Here is a 27,144-nt window from a genome sequence, read left to right as displayed (position 1 = left end):
GGGTGCAGATATCTTTTTCAATCAGTGTCTTTGTGTCTTTTGGGTAGATACCTAGGTGTGGGATTGCTGGGTCGGAGGGAAGCTCCTTGTTAAGCAGTTTGAGGAAACTCCAAACAGTTTCCCATAGTGGTTGTACTAGTTTGCATTCCCACCAGCAGTGTAGGAGAGTTCCTTTTTCTCCACATCCTCGCCAACATTTGTTGTTGCTAGTTGTTTGAAGATGTGCCGTTCTCACTGGGGTGAGGTGGTATCTCATGGTGGTTTTAATTTGCATCTCCCTTATTACGAGTGATGTTGAACATTTTTTCATATGTTTGTTGTCCATCTGCGTTTCTTCTTTGGAGAAGTGTCTTTTTAGCTCTTCTGCCCATTTTTTGATGGGAACAGACTCCATTTTAATTTAAAATAGAACATAATCTGATGGTGTGTGTAACAGTATCCAGCGAAAATGGGACTAAGGATAATTATTTCATATTTATCTGATAAGCTCTCATTGAGCATGGCCTGTACTTACTTGTTTTAACTTGTTCACATTTACACATATGTGTGTGTGTGTGTTTGTGTGTGTGTGTCTGTGTGTGTACACCTTGCCTACTGAAAAACAGCAATGTTGTTTGCTGTCAGCTCAGGAGTGGATCTGATCATAAGATAATCCCAGTGACTGTTTCAGGATTAGGACTGAGCGTATTATGCAATTTTAAACTATAAAAACCCAAAATTAATAAAAGCAATACTAGTATACTAGGATTTTTGGCTGCAAGTAGAAAGACCAAATTTAAGCTGACTCAAATATTAAGGAATATATTTGTTTAGAATAAAAATTGAAAGGTAGGTTGAGCATAGGTCAGATTTTTTTCTTTATAAATCTACCACTTGAGCCTTCTTTGTGTGTTTCTTTTAGCAATGGCATCATCTGTCATAGTTGAATTGTAGGATGCAGCCATAGCCACAGCTGGTCACCATCTTAAGGAGTTTTTTGTTTCAAAACCTTCCCAAGAAGGCCTTCTTGGTGGTCTAGGGGTTAAGGCTCAGTGCTGTCACCTTGGAAGCCCACCCCAGTGGCCTGAATTTGGATTGCCTGCCATGGGGCTAACTGACCTGGTGCAGACCTTCCTGTTTCACCTGCTACTCCCGTTAGCAGTGTGCTTCAGTAAATCTGCCTGTTCTGTTCCCTGCCCTGTCTTTGGTGAATCCTTTCACTGCCCCTGCATTGCTGGCCTACACCCCAGTTCTTCTACACAAAAAATAAATAAAATTTTTTTAAAAAACCCTCCTAAGGGATTCCATTTTTTCATTTGCAATTAAAATTTAGGTAATTGTGATTAGGACATTGGTGTTGATTTGGCTATATGCATCAATTAGAAGATTTCAGCAATCTTTTTCTGTTTTTTTTTTTTATATATATAGTTTAAAATTGTGTCACATATTCAATCCTAATCCTGAAATAGTCACTGGGATTATACTGTGATCAAATCCACTACTGTGCTGACAGCAAACAACATTGCTGTTTCTCAGTAGGCAAGGCATGTAAAGGACAGGTAACATTTTTTAAGATTTATTAATTCATACAGAACTGGGGTGCAGGCCATGGGTACATAGGTGGTGAGAGGATTCACCAGAGACAAAGTGGGGAACAGAACAGGCAAATCAACAAAGTACACTGGTCTGCTGCACCTTTTGGATCACCTCCGGGGGCGGGGATGAAACTCATGCTGAAAGTGGCTTTTCGCTTCTTAGTGCTGTGCTTTAAACTCACTGCATCACCAGAGTAGGGCCCAAGGACAGGTAACTTTAACGCTTACTCTGGTTCTTAGTTTACCATGGCTTCAGGGGTAACCCTTGTGTAACCCTGGTGTTTCCTCTTATCTCTGATTATAAAAAAATGTCAGGTCCTGCCCTTGTCTTTTTCAACTGGGCATTTAGGAAAATTAAGCAATTTGACCTTTTTAGCATTCTTTTAAAATTTGTAAAGGGCCTTCGTGGTGGCAAAAGGGTTAAGTCTCATTGCTATTAATGCTAAGGCCTGAGTTCAATCCCCAGGTTGGGAGCTAACCCACACAAAGTGCAGACCTTTCCTGTCTCACAAGCTGTTCCCCTCAGATGTATTTCAGTAGGTCCATCTGTTCTGTTCCCTGCTCTCATTCCTCTTACCCCTGGCATCTCTGGCCTTCACCCCAGTGATCTTCTATGCATAAATAAATCTTTAAAAAAATGAAATTTGTGAATAAGATTTAAGTGACTTAGCATCATATGTTTGGTGAGTCCTGCATGGATCAGTCAGCTAGAATAAAAGGGGGAGAAAGGAGATTTTTGCTTTTGTTGCTTGTTATTAAGTGTCATATAAAAAATAAAATCATTGCCAAGACCATGTCAAGGAACTTCTTCCGTTTGTTTTCTTCTAGGACTTTTATGGTAATAGGTTTATCTTTAAGTCTTTTATCCATTTAAAATCATTTTTCTGTGAGGTGTAAGATAGGTGTCTAAGTCTTCATTCCTGTCTTTTTTCTTTCCACAAAGAGTATGACAAACTTCAAAGAATAAAGACTGATATTAAGAACATAATTAAATTCCTTCCCTATTCTTCACTCTTAGTATTGTTTCCTGGTATAGCTACTTGTTCTTAATTAATAGCACTAATTATGCATGCATACTTTAAATTTTTAAAATTTTTTTACTGTTTGCAAAGTAGGCATTTATTTTATGTCGTATATACAGTCTCCACAAACTGGAGTTACCCAGACTTGTAGCCTTATTCTCCCCAAGCGATGCCATATACATACATACTTTTATATTGAATTGTTAGTTTACCTTTCACCTCCTGACTCTTCCACAAGAGATAGCATATCCTGCATGATCAAAGACATATACCTGAAGTCATATAGCTTGGATTTAAATCTGGTTACTTTAAGCAAATTATGAATTATTAAGCCATTCTTTACTCCTTGTTTATAAAATGAGCATAAAAATTCATATAAAGTCTTTAAAAGAGTGTCAAACATGTAAGTGCTAAATAAATATTAGCTGGTACTGTTAAGATAATGAAAGATGAGATATCCCACTAACGCCTACTTTCTGTCACTTGCTTTTCAGAATTTGTAAAATTAGTTTCATTTCTGTTGTTACCTTTATAACATATTAAGTAATATATTAAGCCTTTTCTTTCCCTAGTTATATTAGATAGTGAGTGTCTGTAGGTGAGGAAGTAAAGCACTCCTGAATTATTTTATATTTGGCTTCTGTTAGCTATATTACTTTTGCTTTATCAGATTTTATAATACTTAGATTTATTGTTCTAGCTGTAATTAAGGCTAAAGTGCATGTTTATGGAATAATTCTTTAAAAATGCTGATTTGCACTATTATAATTTATAAATGTCTTCAGTATAGAACATGATACTGTCACTCTTTAAATCTCTTCATGAAAAATGTTCCAAACATCAAGGTCAAATGGATTATTTTTAATCATGACTTTAAAAAAAAAAAAACTGAGTTAATACTGAACTGTGGTTTGGTGTCTGACATTAATTTGAAAACATTTTTAGTTATTATTGTTTCATATATCTCTTTTGCTCCTTTTTTTCTCTTTTCCTTTTCGTATTCCTATTTGTGTATGCCATACCTTTATAGTTTCCTACAGCTCTCGAATGTTCTGTTTCTGTTTTTTCATTCTCTTTTCTCTTTATAGTTTTGGAAGTTTCTGTTGATATATCCTCAAGCTTAGAGATTGTTTCTACAACTATTTCTATTGTAAGAAAGCCATTAAAGGCATTCTTCACTTTGTCACAGTGTTTTAATCTCTGACATTTCTTTTAATTCTTAAAAAGATTTATTTTATTTATGCATACAAGAACTGGGGTATAGGCCAGACGTATCTCTCTGGTGAGAGGATTCACCAGAGATAGAGTGGGGAACAGAAAAGGTGGTTTGACTGAAATACACTGCTGAGGGGAGCAGCAGGCCAGACAGGAGAGGTCTGCTGTGCCATGTGAGTCACCTTCCTGGCCAGGGGTTGAACTCATGTTTCAGTGGCTGCCAATAGCATCATAATGCTACACTCTAACCTGTTGTGCCACCAGGGAGGGCCCCAAAAGTGTTTGTTAGTCCTCCCCACTATCCCTTAAATTGAGCAGGATGTGTTTTAAGTAAAAAATGTCCCTTTCTCAGATTGGATGGGCTCTTATAAGACCCTAATATCTTAGGCTATGGTAAAAGAGTTTCTCTCAAGGACAAGCCTTTTTAGGGAGAACAGAATGTTTTGATGTATTACAAATGGTTCTTTCTTGTCTTTTCTTTCTGGAAGTATGAGAGATTTTTCTTTGATATTTATACCATGAGAACCTAGTCAAGATCCTTCAGGTAAAACTCATAAAAATATGGGGAGCCCCATGTGACTTTACTTCACATGTTAGTTTTCATTGTCTTACAGGAAGAGCCTTGAAAACTAACAAGCTTTATTTTTTGAAACAACGTCATCTAAGTGATTTTTAAAATTAAACTGAGATGGTGATTTCTTTGGTTGAATAATGGAGATTTATTGTAGCTATGATATCTCTTGCTTGTCTTTTTTTTTTTTTTTTTTAGTACTTGGACCATGAGACTGTTTCATCCACATTCATCGACAGTAGTGGACAGTTTGTTTCCTCCAGGGTGACAGAAATTAGCCGGAATCCTTACTGTGGCTATGAACATCAGACCCTGTCTAACCAGGAGCGTTTGGAGGAGGACTCCTTGCTGGCTGCCTTGCAGTGGCAGGTCCCTGATGTGGGCCTTGTCCCATTTTTGAAGAGCACTGACCCTTCTTCTAGCTACTTTGTCATTTTGAACTCTGCAGCTTTCTTTAAGGTGGGAAGCCAGCTGGAAGTGCTGGTTCATGTACAGGATTTTCAAAGAATGCCCAAGAAGTATGGTGGAGACTACCTGCAGGCCAGAATCCACTCCCCTAAGCTACAGGCAGGAGCTGTGGGCAGAGTAATAGACTACCAAAATGGGTTTTACAAGGTCTTTTTTACTTTGCTCTGGCCAGGAAAAGTTAAAGTATCTATATCTCTTGTCCATCCCAGTGAAGGGATCAGAGTTCTTCAGCACCTACAAGAAGAGAAACCAGACAGAGTCTATTTCAAGAGTCTCTTTCGTTCAGGAAGAATTTCTGAAACAACTGAGTGCAACGTGTGTCTTCCTGGGAGTCAGCCTCTGTGTAACTTTACAGATCTATACACTGGAGAACCCTGGTTCTGTTTCAAACCAAAGAAGCTCCCTTGTAGCAGCAGAATTAACCATTTCAAAGGTGGATATCTGAAGGGTCTCCTAACTGCTACAGAGAATGCTTTCTTCCAGAGGTATGTGCTCCTTGCTCTAGGCAGTAAATTTAAGTGTGTTTTGTATTGTCTTCATCCTACAGAAAGAGACATCTTTCTGTGTTGGTAACTTTATTATTTTTCTTATGTACTTTTTTGTTTGTTTTAAAGATTTATTTATGCAAACAGAACTGGGGAATAAGCCAGAGGTGCGAGGGTGGTGAGAGGATTCACCAGAGACAGAATGGGAAGCAGAACAGGCAGATTGATGAAGTACACTGCTGAGGGGAGCAGCAAATGGGTCAGCACTTTATACCTGTGTATGAAAACTGCTCAGTTGCTACCTTTTAGAGTTGTGCTGTCAGTCCAGTTAGTGCCCTAGCAAAGCAGAGAAAGCATAGTTTATAAATTACTCAGATCCCAAGATGAGAAAAATAGGAAGACAGTTGGAAAAGTAAATTAATGTAAAACTTAAAAATAATTTTAACAGATTGACGAAGTACACTGCTGAGGGGAGCAGCAAATGGGTCAGGAGGGGTCTGCCCTACCATGTAGGTCAGCTACCTGGTGGAGGATAGAACTTATGCTGCAATGGCTGCAGATAGCTGTGCCTAACCTGTTGCGCCATCAGGGAGGGCCCTGTACTTATATCCCTGTGAACGTGGTGTAATTCAGAAGAGGTAGTAAATAAGACAATGCAGATCTGTGTTTTTGAAAAAAATTTTTTAGTGTCCCTGATACACATTTTATTGAGTACATCTGGGTCCCTTGAGAAATTATTGTACTCAGTTCTTACTGTAAGATATGTGGTATGTAGGAACTCCTAAAGTATTGTCTCTGATTTTTCACTTCTGGAATCAGCTTTGGTGAGAACAATTTAAGTACACACAGTTGATAGAGTTATACCATGCCTTTAGAAGGCAGAGAGCACTACTTAGTGTATTTACTGTGCTATTCTAGAGAATATTGCCTACTTTTTTTCTATAGCTCAGTGCAATCAGACTAGTTTTGGTTTTAATTCTGGGTTCAGCTCTTAGACGCTACTTACCAGTGACTATGAACACATTATTTCAGTTCTGTGCACTTTATACCTGTGTATGAAAACTGCTCAGTTGCTACCTTTTAGAGTCGTGCTGTCAGTCCAGTTAGTGCCCTAGCAAAGCAGAGAAAGCATAGTTTATAAATTACTCAGATCCCAAGATGAGAAAAAATAGGAAGAAGGTTGGAAAAGTAAATTAATGTAAAACTTAAAAATAATTTTAACACCAAATCTTCCCCGTCTCTGCCAACAAAAAACAAAAAACTTTTGGATGCAGAAGAATAAAACAATTTCTGTCCTTGCCATTCCTTTAAGCACATCCTTGTTGAGGCTGACTACTGGTATTTTCAAGTAGCATTATTTAAGAAAAATTCTACTTGCCTGGAAGTTTTGTTGGTCAGTGTTTAAGGTTATATATATGTTTTTGGAAACCAAATGTTTTGACAAAGTCATGATTGATTTTATTTTTTGTTCCATTTACTTTGTAAAAATACACAATGCTAACTGAAAATAAAAAGATTGAAATATATCTTTTGTGGGATCTTTGGGTATACTGTTTTGAGCTCATGGCTGGAATATGGTAAGTGGTACCCATTTTTATCTCTTTTCCTTGCTGACTCTTAAGGACTAGGAAGTTGAGCCTTGGTTTTAGTTTCCCTAAATTAATGTGGCAATTAAGATAATAAAATCTTGGTTTTTTACTCTTGAGGAAAAGTGTGTTGGTACTGGAAAATAGTGTTTAACTTAAAAAATTCTGATAATACAAAGGCAGGGCCTTTTGAAAGAACAAACTTATTACATAAAAAGTTACACTTTTTTAAAATTTTAGCACAACTTAAACTTTTTCCTTTCTAACTTTGTATGGAAAAAACCTTTTAAGAAACACTTCCATACATCTGTAACCTAGATGTTAATATTTTGCTACTTTTGTCTTTTAATTGTATGTATATTTATTTATATGCACATGTCTGTGTATGATTTTCTCCCCTGGACCTTTGAGAGTAGGTTTCAGACAATGTGGCACTGTACTCCATGAATGTGCCTCTCCTCAGAACGTGGACTTTTTCTACAATATAATAGGACACAATTTATCACACTTGGGACACTTATCATTGGTGCCTGTGCTAAATGCTGAACTCAAAAGATGAAGACATAATTCATATCTTCAATGAATATATGTTTTAGTAAGAAAAACAGATACCACAGAGCCATAGTAAAGATGAGCAAGTACTGTGAGAGAATCTTATCTGGGGAACAAGTATAGGAGTCGCTTCAGTTCTGAGCAAGGTCTAAGGAATCAGATGTGTAAATTAGCACAGTATAGATTGCAACCTGAAAACTAGGTAGTGATAAAATAGTCTCATCAGGATGAGCCATTCTTTGAGTCCATGGAAATTAATTCAAGGCAGAAATTGTTATTTCCAGTTTGCACTCTCAGTGCTAAGCAATGAAAAATTAGATTTTATTCTTATTCCTTTATACACCGTCTAGCCTGATTACAAGAGACTTAGCTTATTAGTGATTGTGTTGATATTTGTAAGGACACTTCATCTTAATGTGAAGTTGTGTCCGTTTTTATTTGCAAATAATGTTTCTGAATCTAAGCTTGTTTGTTTTGTTCCTCTTAAAGTGGTGTCAATATCAAAATGCCAATTAACTCCAGTGGACCTGATTGGGTGACTGTGATTCCCAGGAGGACGAAAGGTAAAAGGGAATGAGCTCTATGATTTGTTGTTTTTCTTGCTAAGTGGGTTGAAGCTCCTTAGTTTTACTAATGTCACAAAACTTTTTCTTCCCCCTTTAATATGCATGGTTATTTCTGGACTGAGAATACCAAAAGGACTGATTGATTAAAATCAGTCAGTTAGGTCGCATGTGCGATATTTTGGCTTTTGCCATTTGCACTCATGTGATAGTTATTTTCTTCTCTGATTCCTGCCTCTCTTCAGCTTCTCAAGGATCATTAGAGCTGTCCTGTCCAATATGGTAGCTATATAAGCAATATGTGACTACTTAAATGTAAACGAATTAAATAGTTAAAATTGTTCAGTCACAAAAGTTCAGTAGTCTTATGTAGGTAGTAACTATAATTTTGGACAGCATTTTTTTTTTTAAGATTTATTTATGCATACAGAACTGGGGTACAAGCTAGAGGTGCAGGGGTGGTGAGAGACTTCACTCACCAGAGACAGAGTGGGGAGCAGAACAGGCTGGCTGATGAAGTACACTGCTGAGGGGAGCAGCAGGCTAATCAGTAGAGGTCTGCCATGCCATGTGGTCACCTCCGGGGCAGGCAGGGATCAAATTCATGCTGAAGTGGCTTTAGCTTCTTAGTGCTGTGCGTTAACCTGCTGCACCACCAGGGAGTGCCTTGGACAACATTTTTTATAGAATATATCCACCATTATAGCAAGCTCTGTTGAATATTGCTGTTCTGGAGATATTCAAGAAATGTTTTTAAAATTGTCATGGAAATTTAAAAATCAAAATTACTGGTTCTGTAAACAGCATTTATTATCATTATGGACTCTGAACTAGCAGCATCAGCATTATAGTGTTAGTATTGAAATTCTGGGTTCCTATCAAATTACTAGATCAGAAATGCTGGGGGTGGGTGAATGGGGGGCTAACAATCTGTTTAAACAAAGCTGTTGGGTGATTCTAATTCATCAGAACTGGTGTAGATTATTACTAAAAGTAAAGGAATGTAATTCAGAGGAGTAATGTATATGTTTTATGCACATAATTTAGCTTTAGTCACTTTTAGAAAAGATTAACTTTTTTTTAGCTTTTTATCTTTTTTTTATAACAGTTTATTTTTATATCATTTTGTACATTTTTTTTTCCATCTCACTTGTAATCCCCGCGGGTTTCCCATCACCAAGTCACCCGTGTACCATCACCATAATGCCGTGCACTTCCCTCCCCCCGGCCCCCTCCCCCGCTTTTGATCCCATTCCTCATTCCACCCCCACAAAATGTCTCTGGTATATGGCTGTTCATTATTCTTGTTATTTTCTTGCCTGGTCCTTTATACTCCTCCTATGAGTGAAACCATCGGTATTTTTCTTTCTCTTTCTGGCTTATCTCACTAAGCATGATCTAGAAAACATTATTAAGAAAGCTTGGCAGATAGCAGACTATGTCCTTTTATACAGCTTTTCAAGACAGGTTAGTCAGTAATCTATCACACAGCAGATATTGTAAACACAAATGCCATAGGTTCGAGATATATAGATCCATGAGCCAAGCAGAGTGAGTTTTAGCCATATGCATGCTTTGTGTGAATGGTAGGGAAACCAAAGGGCAAGAACCATCTTAAGAGGGTAGCCTCTCTTCATCTTCATGTAGATATGTAGATTTTTTTTCTTCATGAATTTTCTTGAAGAAATCTCCAGATTTCAGATGGATTGCTATCCAGCCCAAAGTTTTAAAAATACTGTATGGGCTGGCCCTCGCTGGTGGCGCAGCGGGTTAAAGCACTGCACTGAGAATCTGAAGCCACTTCCGCATGAGTTCGATTCCCGCCTGCCGCCTGCCCGGAGGAGATCCACATGGTGAGGCAGACTCCTCCTGACCCGCCCGCTCCCCCCCTCAGCAGTGTACTTCATCAATCTGCCTGTTCTGCTCCCCACTCTGTCTCTGGTGAATCCTCTCACCCTCCACATCTCTGGCCTATACCCCAATTCGGTATAAATAAATGAATGGATGTATGGATGGATGTATGGATGGATGGTATGGGCTAAATAAAATGTGTCAGTGATGGATGGATGGTAGGTATGGGCTAAATAAAATGTGTCAGTGGCCCAGACATAGCTGGTCTATATCCACGTATCTCTTGTATCCACTATCATGTGCCTCAAGAAACCCCAATTTTTTCTTAACAAAGAACTGTATGTATTTACTTGAACTCAGTAAGCCAGTAATTTTTTTTTTTTAATGCATAGAAGAGCTTGGGTGTAGGCCAGAGGTTCAGGTGGGAGGGGTCGTGAGAGGATCACCAGAGACAGAGTGGGGAGTAGAACAGGCAGATCTACTGAAATACACTGCTGAGAGGAGCAATGGGTGAGACAGGAGAGGTCTGCTGGGCCATGTGGATTAGCTCCCTGGCTGGGAATCAAACTTGTGCAGCAGTGGCTGGCCATGGCTTAATAGTGCTAAGACTTGCGCCACCAGGGAGGTCTAGTGAGCCAGTAACCTTAAAGGATTCATATGTGAAATATAAGTGCAAATACTAGGTCTCAGCCCTATAACTAAGATGTTAGTGGACATGTTATCTCCCAATAGTATTGCACACCTCACACTTCCTCATGTTGAACTCCTCAGGGGTTCTCATTCTATTCTCCCTCAGCTTCAGCTGTCTGGCTGGTGATTTCTCCCACTTGTGATGTTTCTGGTTAGTCAGTTGCATGGTCAATGGGGGGAGCTTTGGATAGTTTACCTGCTCCAGATAGGTATTGGAGGTTAGCCAGGAAGTAGCTGTGGGTTGAAGACAGATTTAGCAAAGTAGAAATTTTGATGGATTTTTAGAGGAGGAAATGAGAGAAATCAACCAGAACTAGTGGGAACAGTATAATTTGATGTTGAGAAAACTATCTTGGAGCAAATAATTTGAAAGAAGAGAGGAGGGCATTTGCTTTATAGATCATGGAACTCCATAGCTTAGCTTCATTGTAGGCACTGTAGTGACCAGCAGGAGGCACTCAAGGATCTGAAATCTGAAACGAAGGCAGATATTCCTACTTCCTTCCTTCCCTGTCCCCCTTAGAAAATCAGAGGTATAGGCGGTGAGAGAATTCACTAGATATAGAGTGGGGTGCAGACCAGGCAGATTCACTGAACGAAATACACTGCTAAGGGGAGCACTGGGCAAGACAAGCAAGGTCTGGTGTGTCTTAAGTGGGTTAGCTCACCTGCTGGGATATGTAAGCCATAGAATGAGAGCACTGAAACTTAACCCCTAGCTCACTAAGAAGCCCCTTTTTTCCCTCTTTAAAAAGTTTTTGATTTCAAGCAAAATAGACCAAAAAACAGACACTGCATTGACTGGGAGAAAATTTTCACACATAATACAAATAATAAAAGACTAATCACAAAGATATACAAAGAACTGATGAAACTCAACATATATAAACTGAACAGCCCCATCAAAAAATGGGCAAAAAAGCTACAAAGACACTTTTCTAAAGAGGAAATGCAGACGACCAACAGGCATATGAAAAAATGTTCAGCTTCACTTGTAATAAGGGAAATGCAAATCAAAACTACAATGAGATACCATCCACACCAGTGAGAAATGGCATATTAAGAAAACAAGCAACAATCAATGTTGGCAAGGGTGTGGAGAAAAAGCTCTCCTACACTGCTGGTGGGAATGTAAACTGGTACAATCACTATGGAAAGCTGTGTGGAGATTTCTCAAACTGCTAAAACTGGAGCTTTCATATGATCTAGAAATATACTAGGTATGTACACAAAGGACACAAAAACAATAATTCAAAAGGACACCTGCACCCCAAAGTTTATTGCTGCTCTATTTGCAATAGAGAAGATTTGGAATCAACTAAAGGCCCAAAAATAGATGACTGGATCAAGAGGATATGGTATATATACACAATACTCAGCAGTTAAAAGAGATATACTCATGCCACTTGTGGTAACACGGATGGAACTGGAAAAGATCATGCTTAGTGAAATAAGCCAGAAAGTAAAAGAAAAATACTGGATGGTTTTACTCATAGCAAGAGTGAAAGGGACCAGGGGGAAGAAAATATGTGGTGGGAGGTTGACAGAGATTATAGCTGAGATGAAAAGATGTACAAAATGAATGATGTAAAAAATTTTTTTTAAATTTTTGTTTTCAGAAAATTTTACATGTAACTAAGAGGTGTAGAAATAGTATAGACTTCTTGTATGGTCTTTAATCAATCTCCCCTTACACAATTATGTAATTTTAGACAACCTACCAGAACTAAGAAATTAGCATTGGTATACTTGTTAGCCAAAATGTAGTTTATTTGGATTTCTCCATTAATGTCCTTCTGTTCCAGAATCCATTGCAACTTCCACTTTGCATTTAGTAGTCATGTTTTAGTCTTTATTCTGTAACTCTTCTTCAGTCTTTCATTATCTTCTGTGACATTCACATTTTTTAAGTATACTGGTCAGAATGTCTCTAACTTTAGGTTTGTTTAATGTTTTCTTATGATTTGAGTTAGTTTATGCATTTTTGGAAAGAATAGTACAGAAATGTACTTTTTTTTTTAAGATTTATTTATTTATTCATATAGAACTGGGGTACAGGCCAGAGATGCGGAGGATGAGAGGATTCACCAGAGACAGAGTGGGGAGCAGAACAGGCAGATCGACAAAGTACACTGCTGAGGGGAGCAGCGGGCTGGTCAGGAGAGGTCTGCCACACCATGTGGTCTCCTCCGGGGCAGGCGGGAATCGAACTCATGCGGAAGTGGCTTTAGCTTCTCAGTGCAGTGCTTTAACCCGCTGCACCACCAGGGAGGGCCAAATGTACTTTTTTTAAAAGAGGGACTATGGTGTCTGGCAAAGTTCTTCATTGTAAGCACTTTTTTTTTTAATAATATAATAGTTCATCATTTTGTGCCCTTCTCCATCTCAGTTGTAATCCCCGTGGGCTTCCCATCACCAAATCACCTGTGTGCCATCACCATAGTACTTCCCCCCCCAACCCCCACCATTTTTGATCCCATTCCCCACTCCACCTCCATAAAATGTCTCTAGTATATAGTTGTTCATTATTATTATTATTTTATTGCCTGGTCCTTTATACTCCTGTTATGAGTGTAAACACTTATTTTTTTATTTAACTGAAACAATTTTTTATTGATGAATCTTAGATTATTTCCAATCCTTTTTAAAAATGAACAAATGCTTCAGGAGTGTTTTTATGGTTACACCTATGCTTACATTTTTATCTTTGTATTTACAAAGAAAATTCTAAGGGAGATTCTTTGAGACTGTGGTTAGTCCTGAGAGATAACCAATTCCTAACCCATACATTAGTTTATATGACAACATTAGAGAAACCATTGTATATGTGATTTAGTAGAGGGTCTTGAAGTGGGGAGAGATTATTTGGGTTAACTGAGTCTGCCCTAAATGCAATCACAAAGTATTCTTTTAAGAGGTTGAGAGAGGAGATTTGCTTCAAGAGACAAGGCAATTTGATGATGGGAACAGTGAGATTTGGATATTCCATTCTTCTGGCTTTAAAAAATGGAGAAAAAGGTCAATAAGATAAAGAACACAGCTCTAGAAAAGGCAAAATAAAGTTTTCCCTTTGGTCTTCTGAAGAGAGTCTTGTTATTATTCCTGGAACAGGAATTATTCCTGTTCTTCCTTACCCACTTAGTTGTATTAGATAGACTCAATTATTTCACTCTCTGAATTACAATCCAATCCATTCTTTATTTTGTTGTTCAAATTGTTCCACTTCTTAATAATAGAACTTTGTTTGACTCCTGCACCCTATGTGATATGTTCTCATCCTTTTTTCTTTTTTTTCTTTTTTCTTTTGAGCACTATAAGGTATTTCAGGTTCATCTTTTGTTTCCTTTGCCTAGCTTTGAAAGGGTTCATAGTCACATCACTTTTTCTAAACTTCACTTATGAATACAATACTGAGGAATTTCCCTATGAAATGTTATTTGCTATTTATAGTTTATTTCCCTATAAGGTATTTTTTTTTCTCAGATGAATTTTTAGATCCTGGTGGATTGCTTGGCTGTAGTTCCAGTTAAAAGCAAGAAACAGCTTTTAATTAGACTAAACTACCTTATTAAGTGTAAGTGTCTGTTTTCTGACAGGCTTTCCTGGGATTAGAATTATTTCTGAATTTTCATAAGCCACTGTGCTGTGGTCCCTAGACCATCTAGCTTATTGGCTAAGGGAACATGATGATTTCTAATCTCATCAGCAGCTAACCTGGAGTTCTTTTTTGGGGGGGGGGGGAGGGAGCAGTTAGCTTATTTAGAGCTTGGGGTAAGATTAAATTTAATAGCATTAGGGTAAATACTAATCTCCATATCTCTATAATATTTTTATTTATTGAAATACTTTTCATATTGTAGAGTATATGTATTTTAAGTATATCATATAATGGAAATTACATTTGTATATATATTTGTTACTGGTAGGTTGAATTTCAAGATGACTTGCAGTGATCCATGCCTTTATAGAATTCCTTTCCCATAACTGTGGAAGGGATCTGTAAATATGATGGAATATTACTCCCATGATTCAGTGTTAATTGCAAAGTTGACTTATGTAAAAAAAAAAAAAAATATTTGGCCTAACTGGACAAGCTCTTAACAGGGACCAATTTCTTTCTGAAGAAAGAGATTGGAGGTAAGAATTCCATGAGAGATGTATTCTATAACAAAAAATATATAGACTGTTGGTTTTAAAGATGGAGTCATATGACAAGGAATGTAGATTGCTTTTAGTAGCTAAAGGGCATCTTCTGGGTGAAAATCAGCAAGGAAATGAGACACTCACTCAAATAACCACAAGGAACTGAATTTGACAATTTGAAAGAACTTGGAAGTTGATTCTTCTCTAGAGATCTTGGGAAGGTGCAGTCCTCTCTCAGATCCTGTGAGGCTTTGGCAGAGAATTCTGCTGTATCATGTCCAGGATTCTTACTATAACTGTGGGTTAATGAATACGTCTTGTTTTTAAGTCACTAATTGTGTTGAGACTTGTTACATAACAAAAGATAGAATGTTAAACTAACTAGCTTCTGCTAATCCTGAAGATGGTATCTTTGCGAGGGGAGTCTGTAACCACTTTTCACTTCCATTGCATCTCTCGCAGACTCAAAACATGTTTGTTGAACAACAAAGTAGGAAATCCAGAAGAATGGTCATTGGAAAAAGAACTCCCTCTAATTTAACTGTTTGTTGTTCTTTTAATGACTTGTGCTCATGTTCATAGAATGTTTAGAACATATAAAATATTCCCAGTGAACTTCAGATTACTTAAAATTGTATTAAAATACTTAGGAAATATTTTTGTCACATCTGACCATAAGAGGGCAATATAGGTACATGCATTTCACTTTAAAAATAAGTTATCTAAGCATTGTGTGTTTAAAGAATGTCAGGTTCAGTAATTGCTTGTTTGACTTAACTCTGGTAGTAAATACAATTAACACTGACTGGAAATGGTAATTGTTTCCTATGCGATGTACACTTTATACATTTTTTTGTCACAAACAACATCTACTGAATTAATCATCATGGGAAAAAACTTATAATTCAACATTGCTTTTAATTCCCATTTCCCCAAATGTTTTCTTTGGTACCCAGGCGTCTGCTCTGGAATTCTCTGGCTTATGCAGCTTTAACATGAATTAGTAGGTGCTTAAGAAAAAAGACTAAAATGTACTCTTTGTCAAATAGGACATCTTCTTTGAAGGAATAAAACCAAAATAATTTTGAATAATATAGATGATATCAAGAAGTCAAAAAAAATGAAACTAGTCACAAATTGGAACCTCACTTAATTTTTAAATTTCTGACTTTTAATAAGCATTTGGATTTCAAATTGTGGTTTCATAGCTGAGACTATGAAATTACTGCATTGTGATCAAGGTTTGAACCTTAGGATATATAAGGAAGTGATAGTTGATTTTTTTGAAGGTTCTATCTTGGAATAAATACTAGGAATGAATAAGCACACATCTTTAGGGAAGAAGCTTAACAGAAAATGGTTGACATCTATGAACATCTGTTTTTGAGAGGCATAGTGGTAAAGAGTCAAGACTTTGCAACTCACCTGCTTGTCTCCGTTCCTGGCTTTACCACTTACTAGTTCTGGGAACTTGGTTGTTTTGAAAGGCAGGCATAATAGTAACACTTGCCTTAAAGGCCTATGGTGTACATGATATGAGGTAATATATTTAACCGCTTAGAAAAGTGTCTGGCACAAAGTAAATTTGCATGAAATATATGCCACCTCTGTGCTTTAAAGCATAAAACATGTAGTTTCCTCAGTGACATTTTTCCAAGGGAGGTATTAGGGCAGAAGAATGTTGCCTCTTCTGAAGAAAGGTGAATATAAATGTGCTACCATATACATTCAGGCTACAAGATGAGTATACTTTGTTAATGCATTTAATATTAATATTGTTCATTCTACATAAAGACTTTATAGAACTTCTTTATTGTAGGGAATAGTTCTTTCGACTATATGTCATTGATTTATTTTCTGTATTAGGTGATGGCTTTCTGAATTAATATTTGATTGTGTATGGCACCCACAGATTAAAGTTTTCCTTTTACTGTTTCACACTGCTGGTGGGGAGTAAACTGGTACAGTCACTATGGAAAGCTGCGTGAGATTCCTCAAAACACCAAGTGATTCTACTCCTAGTTATCTATCCTTAGGACACAAAAATTCTTAATTTTAAAGGAAACCTGAGCTTCTCTGTTTATAGCAGCACTATTTACAATAGCCAAGATACTCCCAAACAGATGAATGGATCAAAAAAATGTGGTATATCTACACAGTGGAATACTATTCAGCAATCAAAAAAGATAAGCTTATGACATTTGAAGCAACATGGATTGAGCTGGAAGGGATTATGCTAAATGAAATATGTCAAAGAAAAAGATAAATATGAGATAGATTCACTTATATATGGAACATAAAGAAACTGGACAGTGTCAGAAAAAAGACAAAACTTGCAAGCTGATCATAGATCTGTGGCAGGAGAGGAGGAGGAAAAGGGATCAAAACAGGACAGAAGAGCCAAGGAACTGGAGATAGATCACAATTGCTGTGGTGGTGGGAGAACTGTGGGGAACACACGTGAGGGGACAAATCAGATACTGTCCCAAAATTAATGATGTAAGAAAATACATTTTAAAAATTATAAAAAAACCTCTAAGTGGGCTGATAAACAGTGGAACAATATTATTGTGCATATATAAATTATGGATTTAGGTTGTTACTTGTTTTAGGCATTTGCATGACAAACTCTTCTGTTATGGAATAATATTTGACAGTGACTATATCCACATATTTTCTCAGTTTTTGCCTGCCTTTATTTTTGGATTTGATAAAAGACATGCATAACTAGTGGAAATGTTTAAAGTCCTCTTTTTCCCTTCTGTCCACCAGTAACCTCATAACCAGTTTGAGATCTTCTCGTTTTTGTATAAAGGAGAACTTTTTGTAGTGAGGGGAAAATCTGGGATTTCTTTGAGATGTGACAGCAGGAAATAGCATCCATATGCTACCAAGCCAACAGATACATAATGTGTTTTCAAGTATTGTTTGTGGGAAAGAATTACAGAATGTCTTATTTTTTCCTTTTTCTTTACAGAAACTAACTTAGAGCTATCTCAAGGGTTAGCAACTTTTCCTTCAGGGTATTACTACAAAGATCAGTGGCAGCCCAGAAAATTTAAGATGCGCCAGTTTAATGACCCTGACAACATCACAGAATGCTTACACAGAAAAGTGGTATATTTATTTGGTGACTCAACAATCAGGCAATGGTTTGAATACCTTACTACATTTGTTCCAGGTTGGTGTTTTGCTTTTTGTTTTATAATTTTTTCCTCTGTACATGAAATCAGCTTTGAAATAAATACTCACTAGGTTACATGAAGAAAGGCATTGGAGTGGGGGATGAAGCAGTTGTTTCTTTGGAAGAGGTGTGATAGTTTCTGATCAGTGAGGGTTGGGGGTTGGAGGTAGGTTGTGATGCATTGATGAAAGCATTAGGTTCTCTTAGAAATTCATACCTCTGACTAGCTGTGTGACCTTGGACAAGTCATTTGCTTCTCAGGGCTTTAGTTTTCCATGTGTGAGATGAGGCATCTAGATCATATTACCTCACAATTGTCTTTCTCTCTTCTGGGCTATAAGACAGAAGTGGGCATTTGTGGTTGCTTATCTCCTAGTTCTTTTTAACTCCATGAATATAATAGATTTAATTGGAATCTGGCCCATTGACTGTGATCCATTTTAATGCATTCATGCATCAATCTGTCCCCCTTCCGTTCTGTGACCCTGAGATGGAGCTGGCTCCTCCTGAGTCTGCTGAGTCTTAGCACACTTAGCTTCTTGATAGCACTTCTTGACTCTGGGGTTGCTCTCCAGACTCAGAATAAAAACCCACTCATTGGAGGGCTGGACTGTCCCTTGTTTATAACTCGCCTTTTCCTTTTACTGGAAATGATATGGATAGGTGACAAGAGTAGATCCCAATGATAAGGAATAACAATGCTCTTACAGTTTCGACAGTTGATAAATAGTTCTGTGGAAACTGTTATTTTGACTGTATATGGTTTGTTGTAAGTTGTTGGTGATATTTTTTTTTATTACAACTTGGCTTCATATTTAATTTTTAGAAGGAGAGGAGTATATAAATAAGATTCCCAAAAGTAGAATGTTAATTCTTACTTCTTTTTTGCTTTTTTAGATTGAAACAGACATAGCTGAGTTCTAGTTGATAAAGCATACCTAAAAGTCAGAAAAATGGAAGTAATTTTGTTTATTTATGAATACAAGAACTGGGGTACAGGCCAGAGATGTGAGTGATGAAAGGATTTACTAGAGACAGAGCAGGCTACAGAACAGGTGAATTGACTGAAATACACTACTGAGGGGAGCAGTGGGCGAGATAGGAGAGTTCTGTTGCGCCATATGGGTTACCTCCTTGGGAGGGAGGGATCAAAATTGTGATGCAGTTGCTTTGGATAGCTTCATAGTGCTCTGCTTCAACCCCTTGCACCACCTAGGAGGGCCCCAGTTGCTTGATTCTTAATGAGGTAGCTCAGCACTTCCTTTGTTAGCAATGATGCCATTGAGTGTCTTGCTTAGTTTCCGCCATGTCCTTTGCAGACAGATTTTCACCTAGTAAAGCCTGTGTTGGTGCTTGATCTTAATCAAAAGAGAGAATGGAAGCTTGGGCTTCAACTTAATTGGGCCCAAATGCTAAGTTATAATGAGGTAGGGAAATCGAGAAAAGAAACCTAGGACTTCATGGAGAAAAACATGAAACCCTTACTTCAACTCTTAAGAAGAATATAGGATAGTTATAGTTTAATGTTATTTCTTCAAATTGAATATAAACTCCCTCAGGGCTAGGATTGTGACCTCTTTCCCTGAGCATTGATAGTGGCCAGAACCCAATAGATTAATAGAATTGAGTTGTCAGAAGTTACCTCGTCTGTCCCTGTAAAGGCATTTATGAGTATTTAGGGCTATGAGGCAGACTTATTTTCCTTATGAAGCATCTGGTAAGTGACGAGTTATATAGAGGAAGTTTTTAAAAATAACAAAGGATTATAACCACAGATTTCTGGACTTTAGAGGAAGCAGAATTTTGAAGCACAACTTCAATGGAAGTAAGGAAAAGGAGAGAACTCAAGTTGTGTTGCTATCTTTATTACTTTTATCACAGCTGGATGTTCTTTAAAAAGTGATAAAATTGGCCCTCCCTGGTGGCGCAGTGGGTTAAAGCACAGCACTGAGAATCTAAAGCCTCTTCCGCATGAGTTCGATACCCGCCTGCCCCGGAGGTGACCACATGGCGTGGCAGCCCTTCCTGACCCGCCCGCTGCTCCCCTCAGCAGTGTACTTCCTCGATCTGCCTGTTCTGTTCCCTGCTCTGTCTCTGGTGAAGCCTCTCGCAGCCCCTGAGCCTCTGGCCTGTACCCCAGTTCTGTATACACAAATAAATAAATTTTTTTAAAAAAAAAGTGATAAAATTGAAAAGCAAAAGAAACAGATTTGTTCTCTTCTTATGCTTATTGCTGAAAAGGAGGTATTGGTTACTAATATCTATTCATAAAACAGAAGTTACAGGCATTGTACTGGAAGGAAAAATATATATCCATTAGAACAGTGAAATAAATACCCAGTAAACTTTTAGATAGTCAACAGTTGGTGTAAACATGAGGACTTATTGGCCTAATAGATGTAAACAGTTTATTTTGCTTCTGGGTTATAGAGATAGGTGTAAAATTAGTGATTGGTGATATTACTTGTAATGTTATGTTTATAGCGTGTAGATAGTTCACAGGTTAAAATAAAGGTCCATTGATCAGAGGTAGCCAGTTGTACTGGAGTAGCTATTCCCTTTATATTTTCAATATAATTTGTGATGTTGTGCTTTTATTATAAAAAGCCACTAAGTAAAGAATAATCAAATATATGTGCTTGGTTTGAAGATTTTTATGAATTTGAATTTTCTCTTTTACAGATTTAGTGGAGTTTAACCTGGGTAGTCCCAAGAATGTGGGGCCCTTCCTCGCAGTGGACCAGAAGCACAACATCCTGCTCAAATACCGCTGCCATGGTCCACCCATCCGTTTCACAACTGTCTTTAGCAGTGAGCTCCATTATGTGGCAAATGAGCTGAATGGCATAGTGGGAGGGAAGAACACAGTGGTTGCCATAGCTATATGGTCTCATTTCAGCACCTTTCCCTTGGAAGTATACATCCGGCGACTCAGGAACATCCGTCGAGCTGTAGTCCAGCTCCTGGATCGAAGCCCTAAAACTGTGGTTGTCATCAGGACGGCCAATGCCCAAGAGTTGGGGCCTGAGGTGAGCCTTTTCAACAGTGACTGGTACAACTTTCAGTTAGACACTATCCTTCGGAAGATGTTCTCAGGGGTTGGAGTATATCTTGTTGATGCTTGGGAGATGACCCTGGCTCATTATTTACCCCACAAGTTACATCCAGATGAAGTTATTGTGAAGAACCAGCTAGACATGTTCTTGTCCTTTGTGTGTCCCTTGGAGACATAGCCTGTAATGGAGGGGACTGAAGAAATCATATTCAGTGACCTCTTCGATTGTCCGCATTACACAAGGTTTATGGGGGCTCCTTGGAGAGATGGCTGCCAGTAATATGTGCAACATTTCATAAAATACTGGACTTTATATAATGACTTATAAGCTTAAGAAATGCAGGTTACATTTATATCTACCTATAGAATTTTTCCCAATGTTGACTTACCCATGGGAGAACCATTATTAATAGCATCTATATACCATATTGCCCCTTGTAGCCAAAGATGCTAATAAGTCTGTTTGAATTAACTTCTGGGAGGAGAGATCACTATGCTAAAAAGTGTGAAAAATGTGCTTACCCAAATGGAAGGGACAGGTAGGTAGAGCAGTGTCTGTAGGAAATTGAGCTCCTTTGCATGAATAGCATAATTGGTCTCTCTTTAGCCAGAGACCATCATAATGAGGCGTACAGTGAAGATTGCCATGCCTCAGGAATTTCTCTCGGTGGCTCACCTTTTCCAAATTCATGGGAAAAAGCTAGTCTTCTGGTCAAAATTTTCTAGGGGAAAATTTACAATGTCCTGCTTTCATCTAGAAAAGAAACCAAAGGGAAGTAGGAAAGCAGTATATCTAAAATTTGTGCTTTGAATTAATGTCTGCATTAGATGATTGTTTCTTTGATTCAGCTAAATTTATTTGATGAATACTTATTCTAAAATAACCACTTTTGGAACTGGAAGACTGAAATGTATAAATGGAAATTTATTTTTGTGTTCTGAATGAAGCTTGCCAGTTTAAAAAAATTGACTTCTATATAAAGAATATTGATTATTATAAAGTTGTGGAAATTATCCACCAATTTCAAGTGTTTCTTTTTTGGCTGTTATTTGCTAGTTAATTAAAAATTAAAGTTAGACATTGAAATCCATGACAGGTATTTCTTATTTTGGGCATAAGGTATCCACATTCACTCATGTTTAGAAATAAAAACTGCTATTCCTCTTGACTCTCAAAATAATTGAATTGTCAATTTTACTTGACCATCTTTACTAAACTAATTTTATATGAGTTTAAGTTAATTTGAGACCATTTAGTAAGTCCTTTATTTATTATGTTGGAGGTGAGTCTGTTTCTGGGTCTGTTAAAGGAAAATCAGTTACTAAGGAGGATACAGGGAATACCCAAGGAAAGAACAGAAATAAGCTGGCAGTCCCACTCTTTGCAGTAATGCTGCTCATATGTTTGCAAGTTCAGTTTGCTAGCATTAGCTAGCTAGTTATGCCAGAAATTTTAATTTCAGCATACTCTAATAATAAGCATTATGTTCCCCAAGATTTGTGTATACAATACAGTCTCAGTGCACTTAGAATATGCCTTTTTCAATTTGAAATCGAGACCACAGTCCCTGAGTACTTTGGGCACCTAGGAATCCTGGGAAGATGAGAATCCTGGGAAAAAGAGAGGTGGTTCTAGATTAGAGGACCCCTAAGGGCAGAAGTTAGGTTGAGGAGGTTGAAGAGTGGGAGATGGGCTTCGCCAACTTCAGTCTAAGTTGAAAGTGCATTTTAGTTTTTTTAAAAAGTGTGAACTCAAGTATGTTATATTTTGCTTTTTAATACTCTGCATTAAATGAAAGGAAGTCAGGCTTATATAAAGGACCTTCTGTTTAACTCTATGTGCCCTTTAATACTGGAGGCGCAGATATTTCCTGTCCAACTGAATTATAAGACTGCCTGAAGATAGTAATTTAAAAAAAAAAGGAAGATGTAAAGAGATCATAGTAGCAAGTGTTCCAAAAGGAAAAAAAGCCACACTGAAATCAAATGCCATTGGAGAAATCCTTTGTTGTGCAATAGTTTTTAAATTGACCACACCACCCTTCTCCCTCTCCAGTTCCGGGATCACTGCTTCTTATTGCTTTATTTATATCCTTGTCCTTTAATTCGTCAATGGAAGTACACCCTGGCCATTCTGCATTTTGACTGCAGTGTTTAAAAAGCAGTACTGTGAACGTACTTACTTGCCGCCCGCCTTCCCCGCCCAACACATAAATTTAGATACCAAACAGAAAAAGGCGAAATAAAAAGAAGAGAAATTAATCAGGAGATAAATCTAATGCTAGCAGTATACAGTTAATGAGAGATTTTTAAAACGGTATCACTAAAAAATGTTTTCTTTGTGGATTTGCTTCTGATTCCTCTACACGGTTCCACTCCAGGTCTTGGAGGCGGCCGTCAAGGGGAATGTCCCGACTTGGTCGGTACGTTTTTGGCCTGGGAATTTCCAGTGAACAGAAAAAAATCCACAAACACAGTCCTTGCTGCCCCCTCCCAGTCTCCTCTGCCCCTCCTCTGCCCACGCAACCCTGTTCAAACGAGAGTTTGACTGTATTCTATATTTTTTAAAAACCGGCTCTTAGCTTCCCCCCGCCTCCAGCCTTTGAATGGTGAACAGAAAGCAACCCTATAAAGGGGACTGTGGACCCGGACTGGCTTCATTTTGCCACGAGGTCTTACGGAGTCCTTAGAGAAAAAAGACTACACTAACTGCTGCTGCTTATCATGTAACCTCAAAAGGAAACTGATCTTCTTTCTCATGCTCTCACGTACTTGGGTTCTTATCGCTGATTACAGCTGGAAACAATTGATTTGCCTTTACGTATTTGAATGACTTGACTCTTCAAACACAGAGGTATATTTTTATTATTTGATATTTAGTATGAAAAAGTATCTTAAATGTTTTAAACTCTCCCTTCCCCCAGCCCTTTCTCTCATATTCATATTCGTTCCTTTGGAGTTACTTTCTGATATTTGGTTGATATACTTGTTTGGGGCATTTTTTTGGGGAAGAAAATCCAGCTTGTTTTTATAGTTTAATAATAGTCATGAATCGTGTCTGTTTGCCTTGAAGGCTCAGGGTACTGATGGAGGAGGTGGATAGATTGGATGATGAAAGTACCATAAAGCTAATGTGACCATTTATCTCAATCAATGATGAACAACTCTCCCAGCAGATTTGAGTGTGGGTTCAGAAGTAAATACTTCCTACCAAATATAGACAAAATTGTATCTTTATGGAAGAAATATATTTGAGTAGATTGAAATGTTTGTATCATACCCTCAGTAATCCTTTTATTTCCTCTGTAAAGTTAAAGTATTACAAACCATTTTATGAATAAGAAAAATCTGTAAGTTGATGACTGTCTCCCAGAGAGTACTTTAAGGGATTTTGTGAAAATGAAAACATATTTTAGGGTAGGTATGTTGAATTAGGCTTTCTTTCCATGGGGATTAATGAATTGTCATGGGGCAGGGGTGTCTCATAGAAGATGACATTTATTATGTAAATTCTAAGCACTTGGTATTCCCTCACTTTAACTCTGGTTATCTAATTTCTCAGTGAGGAACATTGTCTAGTCAGGTGGAATTTTTTCGCCCCCTCTCTTAGTACTTTATTTAGATAATAAAAGGAGAAAAAAATCCAAGACTTAACTCATTGTGTCAACTCAGTTATATAGATCATCTGTTCATGCAGAAAGCTGTAATCTTGTCATTGGTTTCAGAATAGAGTGTATTACCCAACACTCTCTCCAAGATCTTTCTAACATCTTTTTGCTCAGGCTGGAGACATGGTAGGATTAGGGTGCAAGCAGTACAAGTTGGTCTATTCTGAGATGAGTTAGCTCTATAATCAGTACATAGGTCATATAATGTTAAACATTTGTCAGGATTTTCCTGCATGGAGGAAATGACCTTGGTCAGCATAATTTGCTTGTCAGGATATATTTACTTTCCTCACTGTGAAATTAGAGACAAATGTTTCAATTTATACTTTGTCCTGGAAGAGGTTCTGCTGTCATAAAGCCCTCTCAAGAGTTAAAGAACCATGGAGAATACTACATTAGAGGAAGATTTTCTAATTGTTGAGAGATTGCACTGAATTGCTACTGAGAAAACCATTTTCCTTTTGGTTCATAGCTGATTCTGATCTGGTGGCCTCTTGGCTTTTTCAGGAGGCTGAAAATTGTCTTTTGACTTTCTTGGGCCAGATGCTGAACTCTCAAGGGTGAGGAAGGTGGTTATTTCTATTTTAAATTTATTATTTTTATTGAGTTAACATTGTTTTACATCTTTGTTGGTATTTTGGAAGTATAGGATGCCCCCCTTCAGTTTTTCTTATCCTAGTGCACCCACCAAGAAAACATCCATTTGCCCACCAGAAAGGTGGATATTTTAAGTAGCACTTAGATGTTACAAGGCAGATATAGTCAAATTGGGCAATGGGATGTTTTTCTAAGATTTCTAACATTCTTGGATCTCTTAATTCATTTTTGAAGTTGCTTCAGAGATACTATGAATTTTACTTATAGGCAGATCACTGTGATGTTTCATGAGCTAAGGTTTTTTTTGGTGATTTGGTATCTTTTTAACCAATTTGAATTTCCACTATTTTCCATGAGAGGAGGGCACATGAATATGTGTAAGAGGGGAATTCAGCTCTCTGTTGACTGACAGTCTCAGGCTTATGTAATCTTTAATAGACTCAGAGAGCATCTTGCCCTTACAGCTTTGGTGAAGATACTTATTAAAACGAGCATATGTGGTTTCTGATTAAAGCACTTCCTGTTCCTTTAGTTCAGACTGTGAGATAAAGCTTTAAAGCTTTTTTTTTTTTTTTTCCATCTTTGTGGATGAAATATCTTATTGTCCTTTAGGGGAGTTAGTCCAGAGTTAACACTTATTAAACAGTTGTGTTGGGAGATGACCAGCTAGGTACCACTTAAACCTAATAATAGCATCTGCGGTGGAAGTAAATAGCCTTATTTTATATACGAGGAAGTTGAAGTTCAGAAGGTTCAAGTTCACCTAGACAGTAGGTGTCAGAGCTTGGGTTTAAATTTTAGGGGGTTAGTCTCCATAGCTAGTGTCCTTGTCACCATGCTGCTGGGGTAGTAGGAGAGGTACAGTGGGCAGAGTTCAGTCTTTCCAGGGCTCTGGTTCTTTATCTGGGTCTTGAGCTCTTTCCCTTGCTCACACCTGGCTACTCTCTAGTCTGTTTAGATTTAACTGATAAAGTTTTAGCTGATAAACATATAACTTTTCATATTTTAAAAAGACCGTGGGAAAATATGTCAGACCTCAAAGAGTAATGCTGTATTGTGAAATTGATGGGCATAATTGCGCTCTGTTTGAAGAGAAATAGTCTCACCTATGCCATTTTTGGACACCACAGCAGGGATTATAAAGAAAGGGGAAATTCTCCTCATTACCTCTAAGGACATTTCCTTTCATGCTAAAAAGCTAAGACTTGGAAGAACATTACTAATCACACCTTTGGTGAAGGGCTCACTACTGTTGCTTCAGAAGAGAGGAACATCAGGCACCTGGCAAACTCATTCATTTACCATTCACCTTACCATTCCTGTTATTGCAGAATGAGTTAACTAACTGCCTGAATTCACTTTTTGCAGAGGTAGCCCCCAGGATAGAAATTTGCATATGGTGATTTTTAAAAATTTCACATGATCCTTTTCTAGTTTGCATATATTATGAGCTCAATCATGGAAAGTAAGTGGAGTAATAAGTCTTCTTGAATGGTTAAAAAATAAAATGCTCTGTTGAATTAAAAGAGAATTTCAGTATTTGGCTTTTTAAGCAGTGTTTCTCAAACTTCAATGTGCATAAAAATTACTTGGCAGTTTTGTTATACTATTGATTTTGTTTTGATAGGAGCTTTCATATCTGCATTTTTAGCAAGGTCCCACAGGATGCTGATGTGGTCCATGGTACACACTTTGAGTACCCAAATAATGTTTCCTTAAATTCCAGTTATTAAGAAACGTCATAATTTTTCTGCAAGATCTGCAATGTCATTATGCCATGAAGGAAAATAAATTCTGTCATTGTGATCCTTAACAATGCTGATAACACTAAAATTCTCTATGACATACAATATCATTATTGTATATCATATCTGAATTAAGATTCTCAAAATTCTATTAGTCACCTGGGTTCATATTTAT

General features: G+C 37.5%; 1 protein-coding gene across 4 annotated transcripts in view; it reads left to right on the top strand.

Moving 5' to 3' along the window:
* Nucleotides 1-22,144, top strand: part of NXPE3 (neurexophilin and PC-esterase domain family, member 3) — a 32,454-nt gene extending 10,310 nt beyond the window's left edge. For 3 of the 4 annotated variants that reach the window (XM_004675241.2, XM_012733961.1, XM_012733966.1), the window contains 4 exons: nt 4,581-5,335; nt 7,963-8,036; nt 17,698-17,901; nt 20,587-22,144. In XM_004675241.2, coding sequence (XP_004675298.1) covers nt 4,581-5,335; nt 7,963-8,036; nt 17,698-17,901; nt 20,587-21,137 — 1,584 coding nt within the window. In that variant the 3' untranslated portion in view covers nt 21,138-22,144. The remainder of the gene's footprint in view (nt 1-4,580; nt 5,336-7,962; nt 8,037-17,697; nt 17,902-20,586) is intronic. The other variant, XM_012733977.1, reaches the window with a different exon arrangement.
* The last annotated feature ends 5,000 nt before the right edge of the window (nt 22,145-27,144 follow it).

Source organism: Condylura cristata, unplaced genomic scaffold (assembly GCF_000260355.1).
Source record: "Condylura cristata isolate star-nosed mole 26May11 unplaced genomic scaffold, ConCri1.0 scaffold00003, whole genome shotgun sequence".
Lineage (NCBI taxonomy): Eukaryota > Metazoa > Chordata > Mammalia > Eulipotyphla > Talpidae > Condylura > Condylura cristata.
The sequence above is the reverse complement of the archived record's forward strand: the minus strand, read 5'-3'. Positions and strand labels throughout refer to the sequence as shown.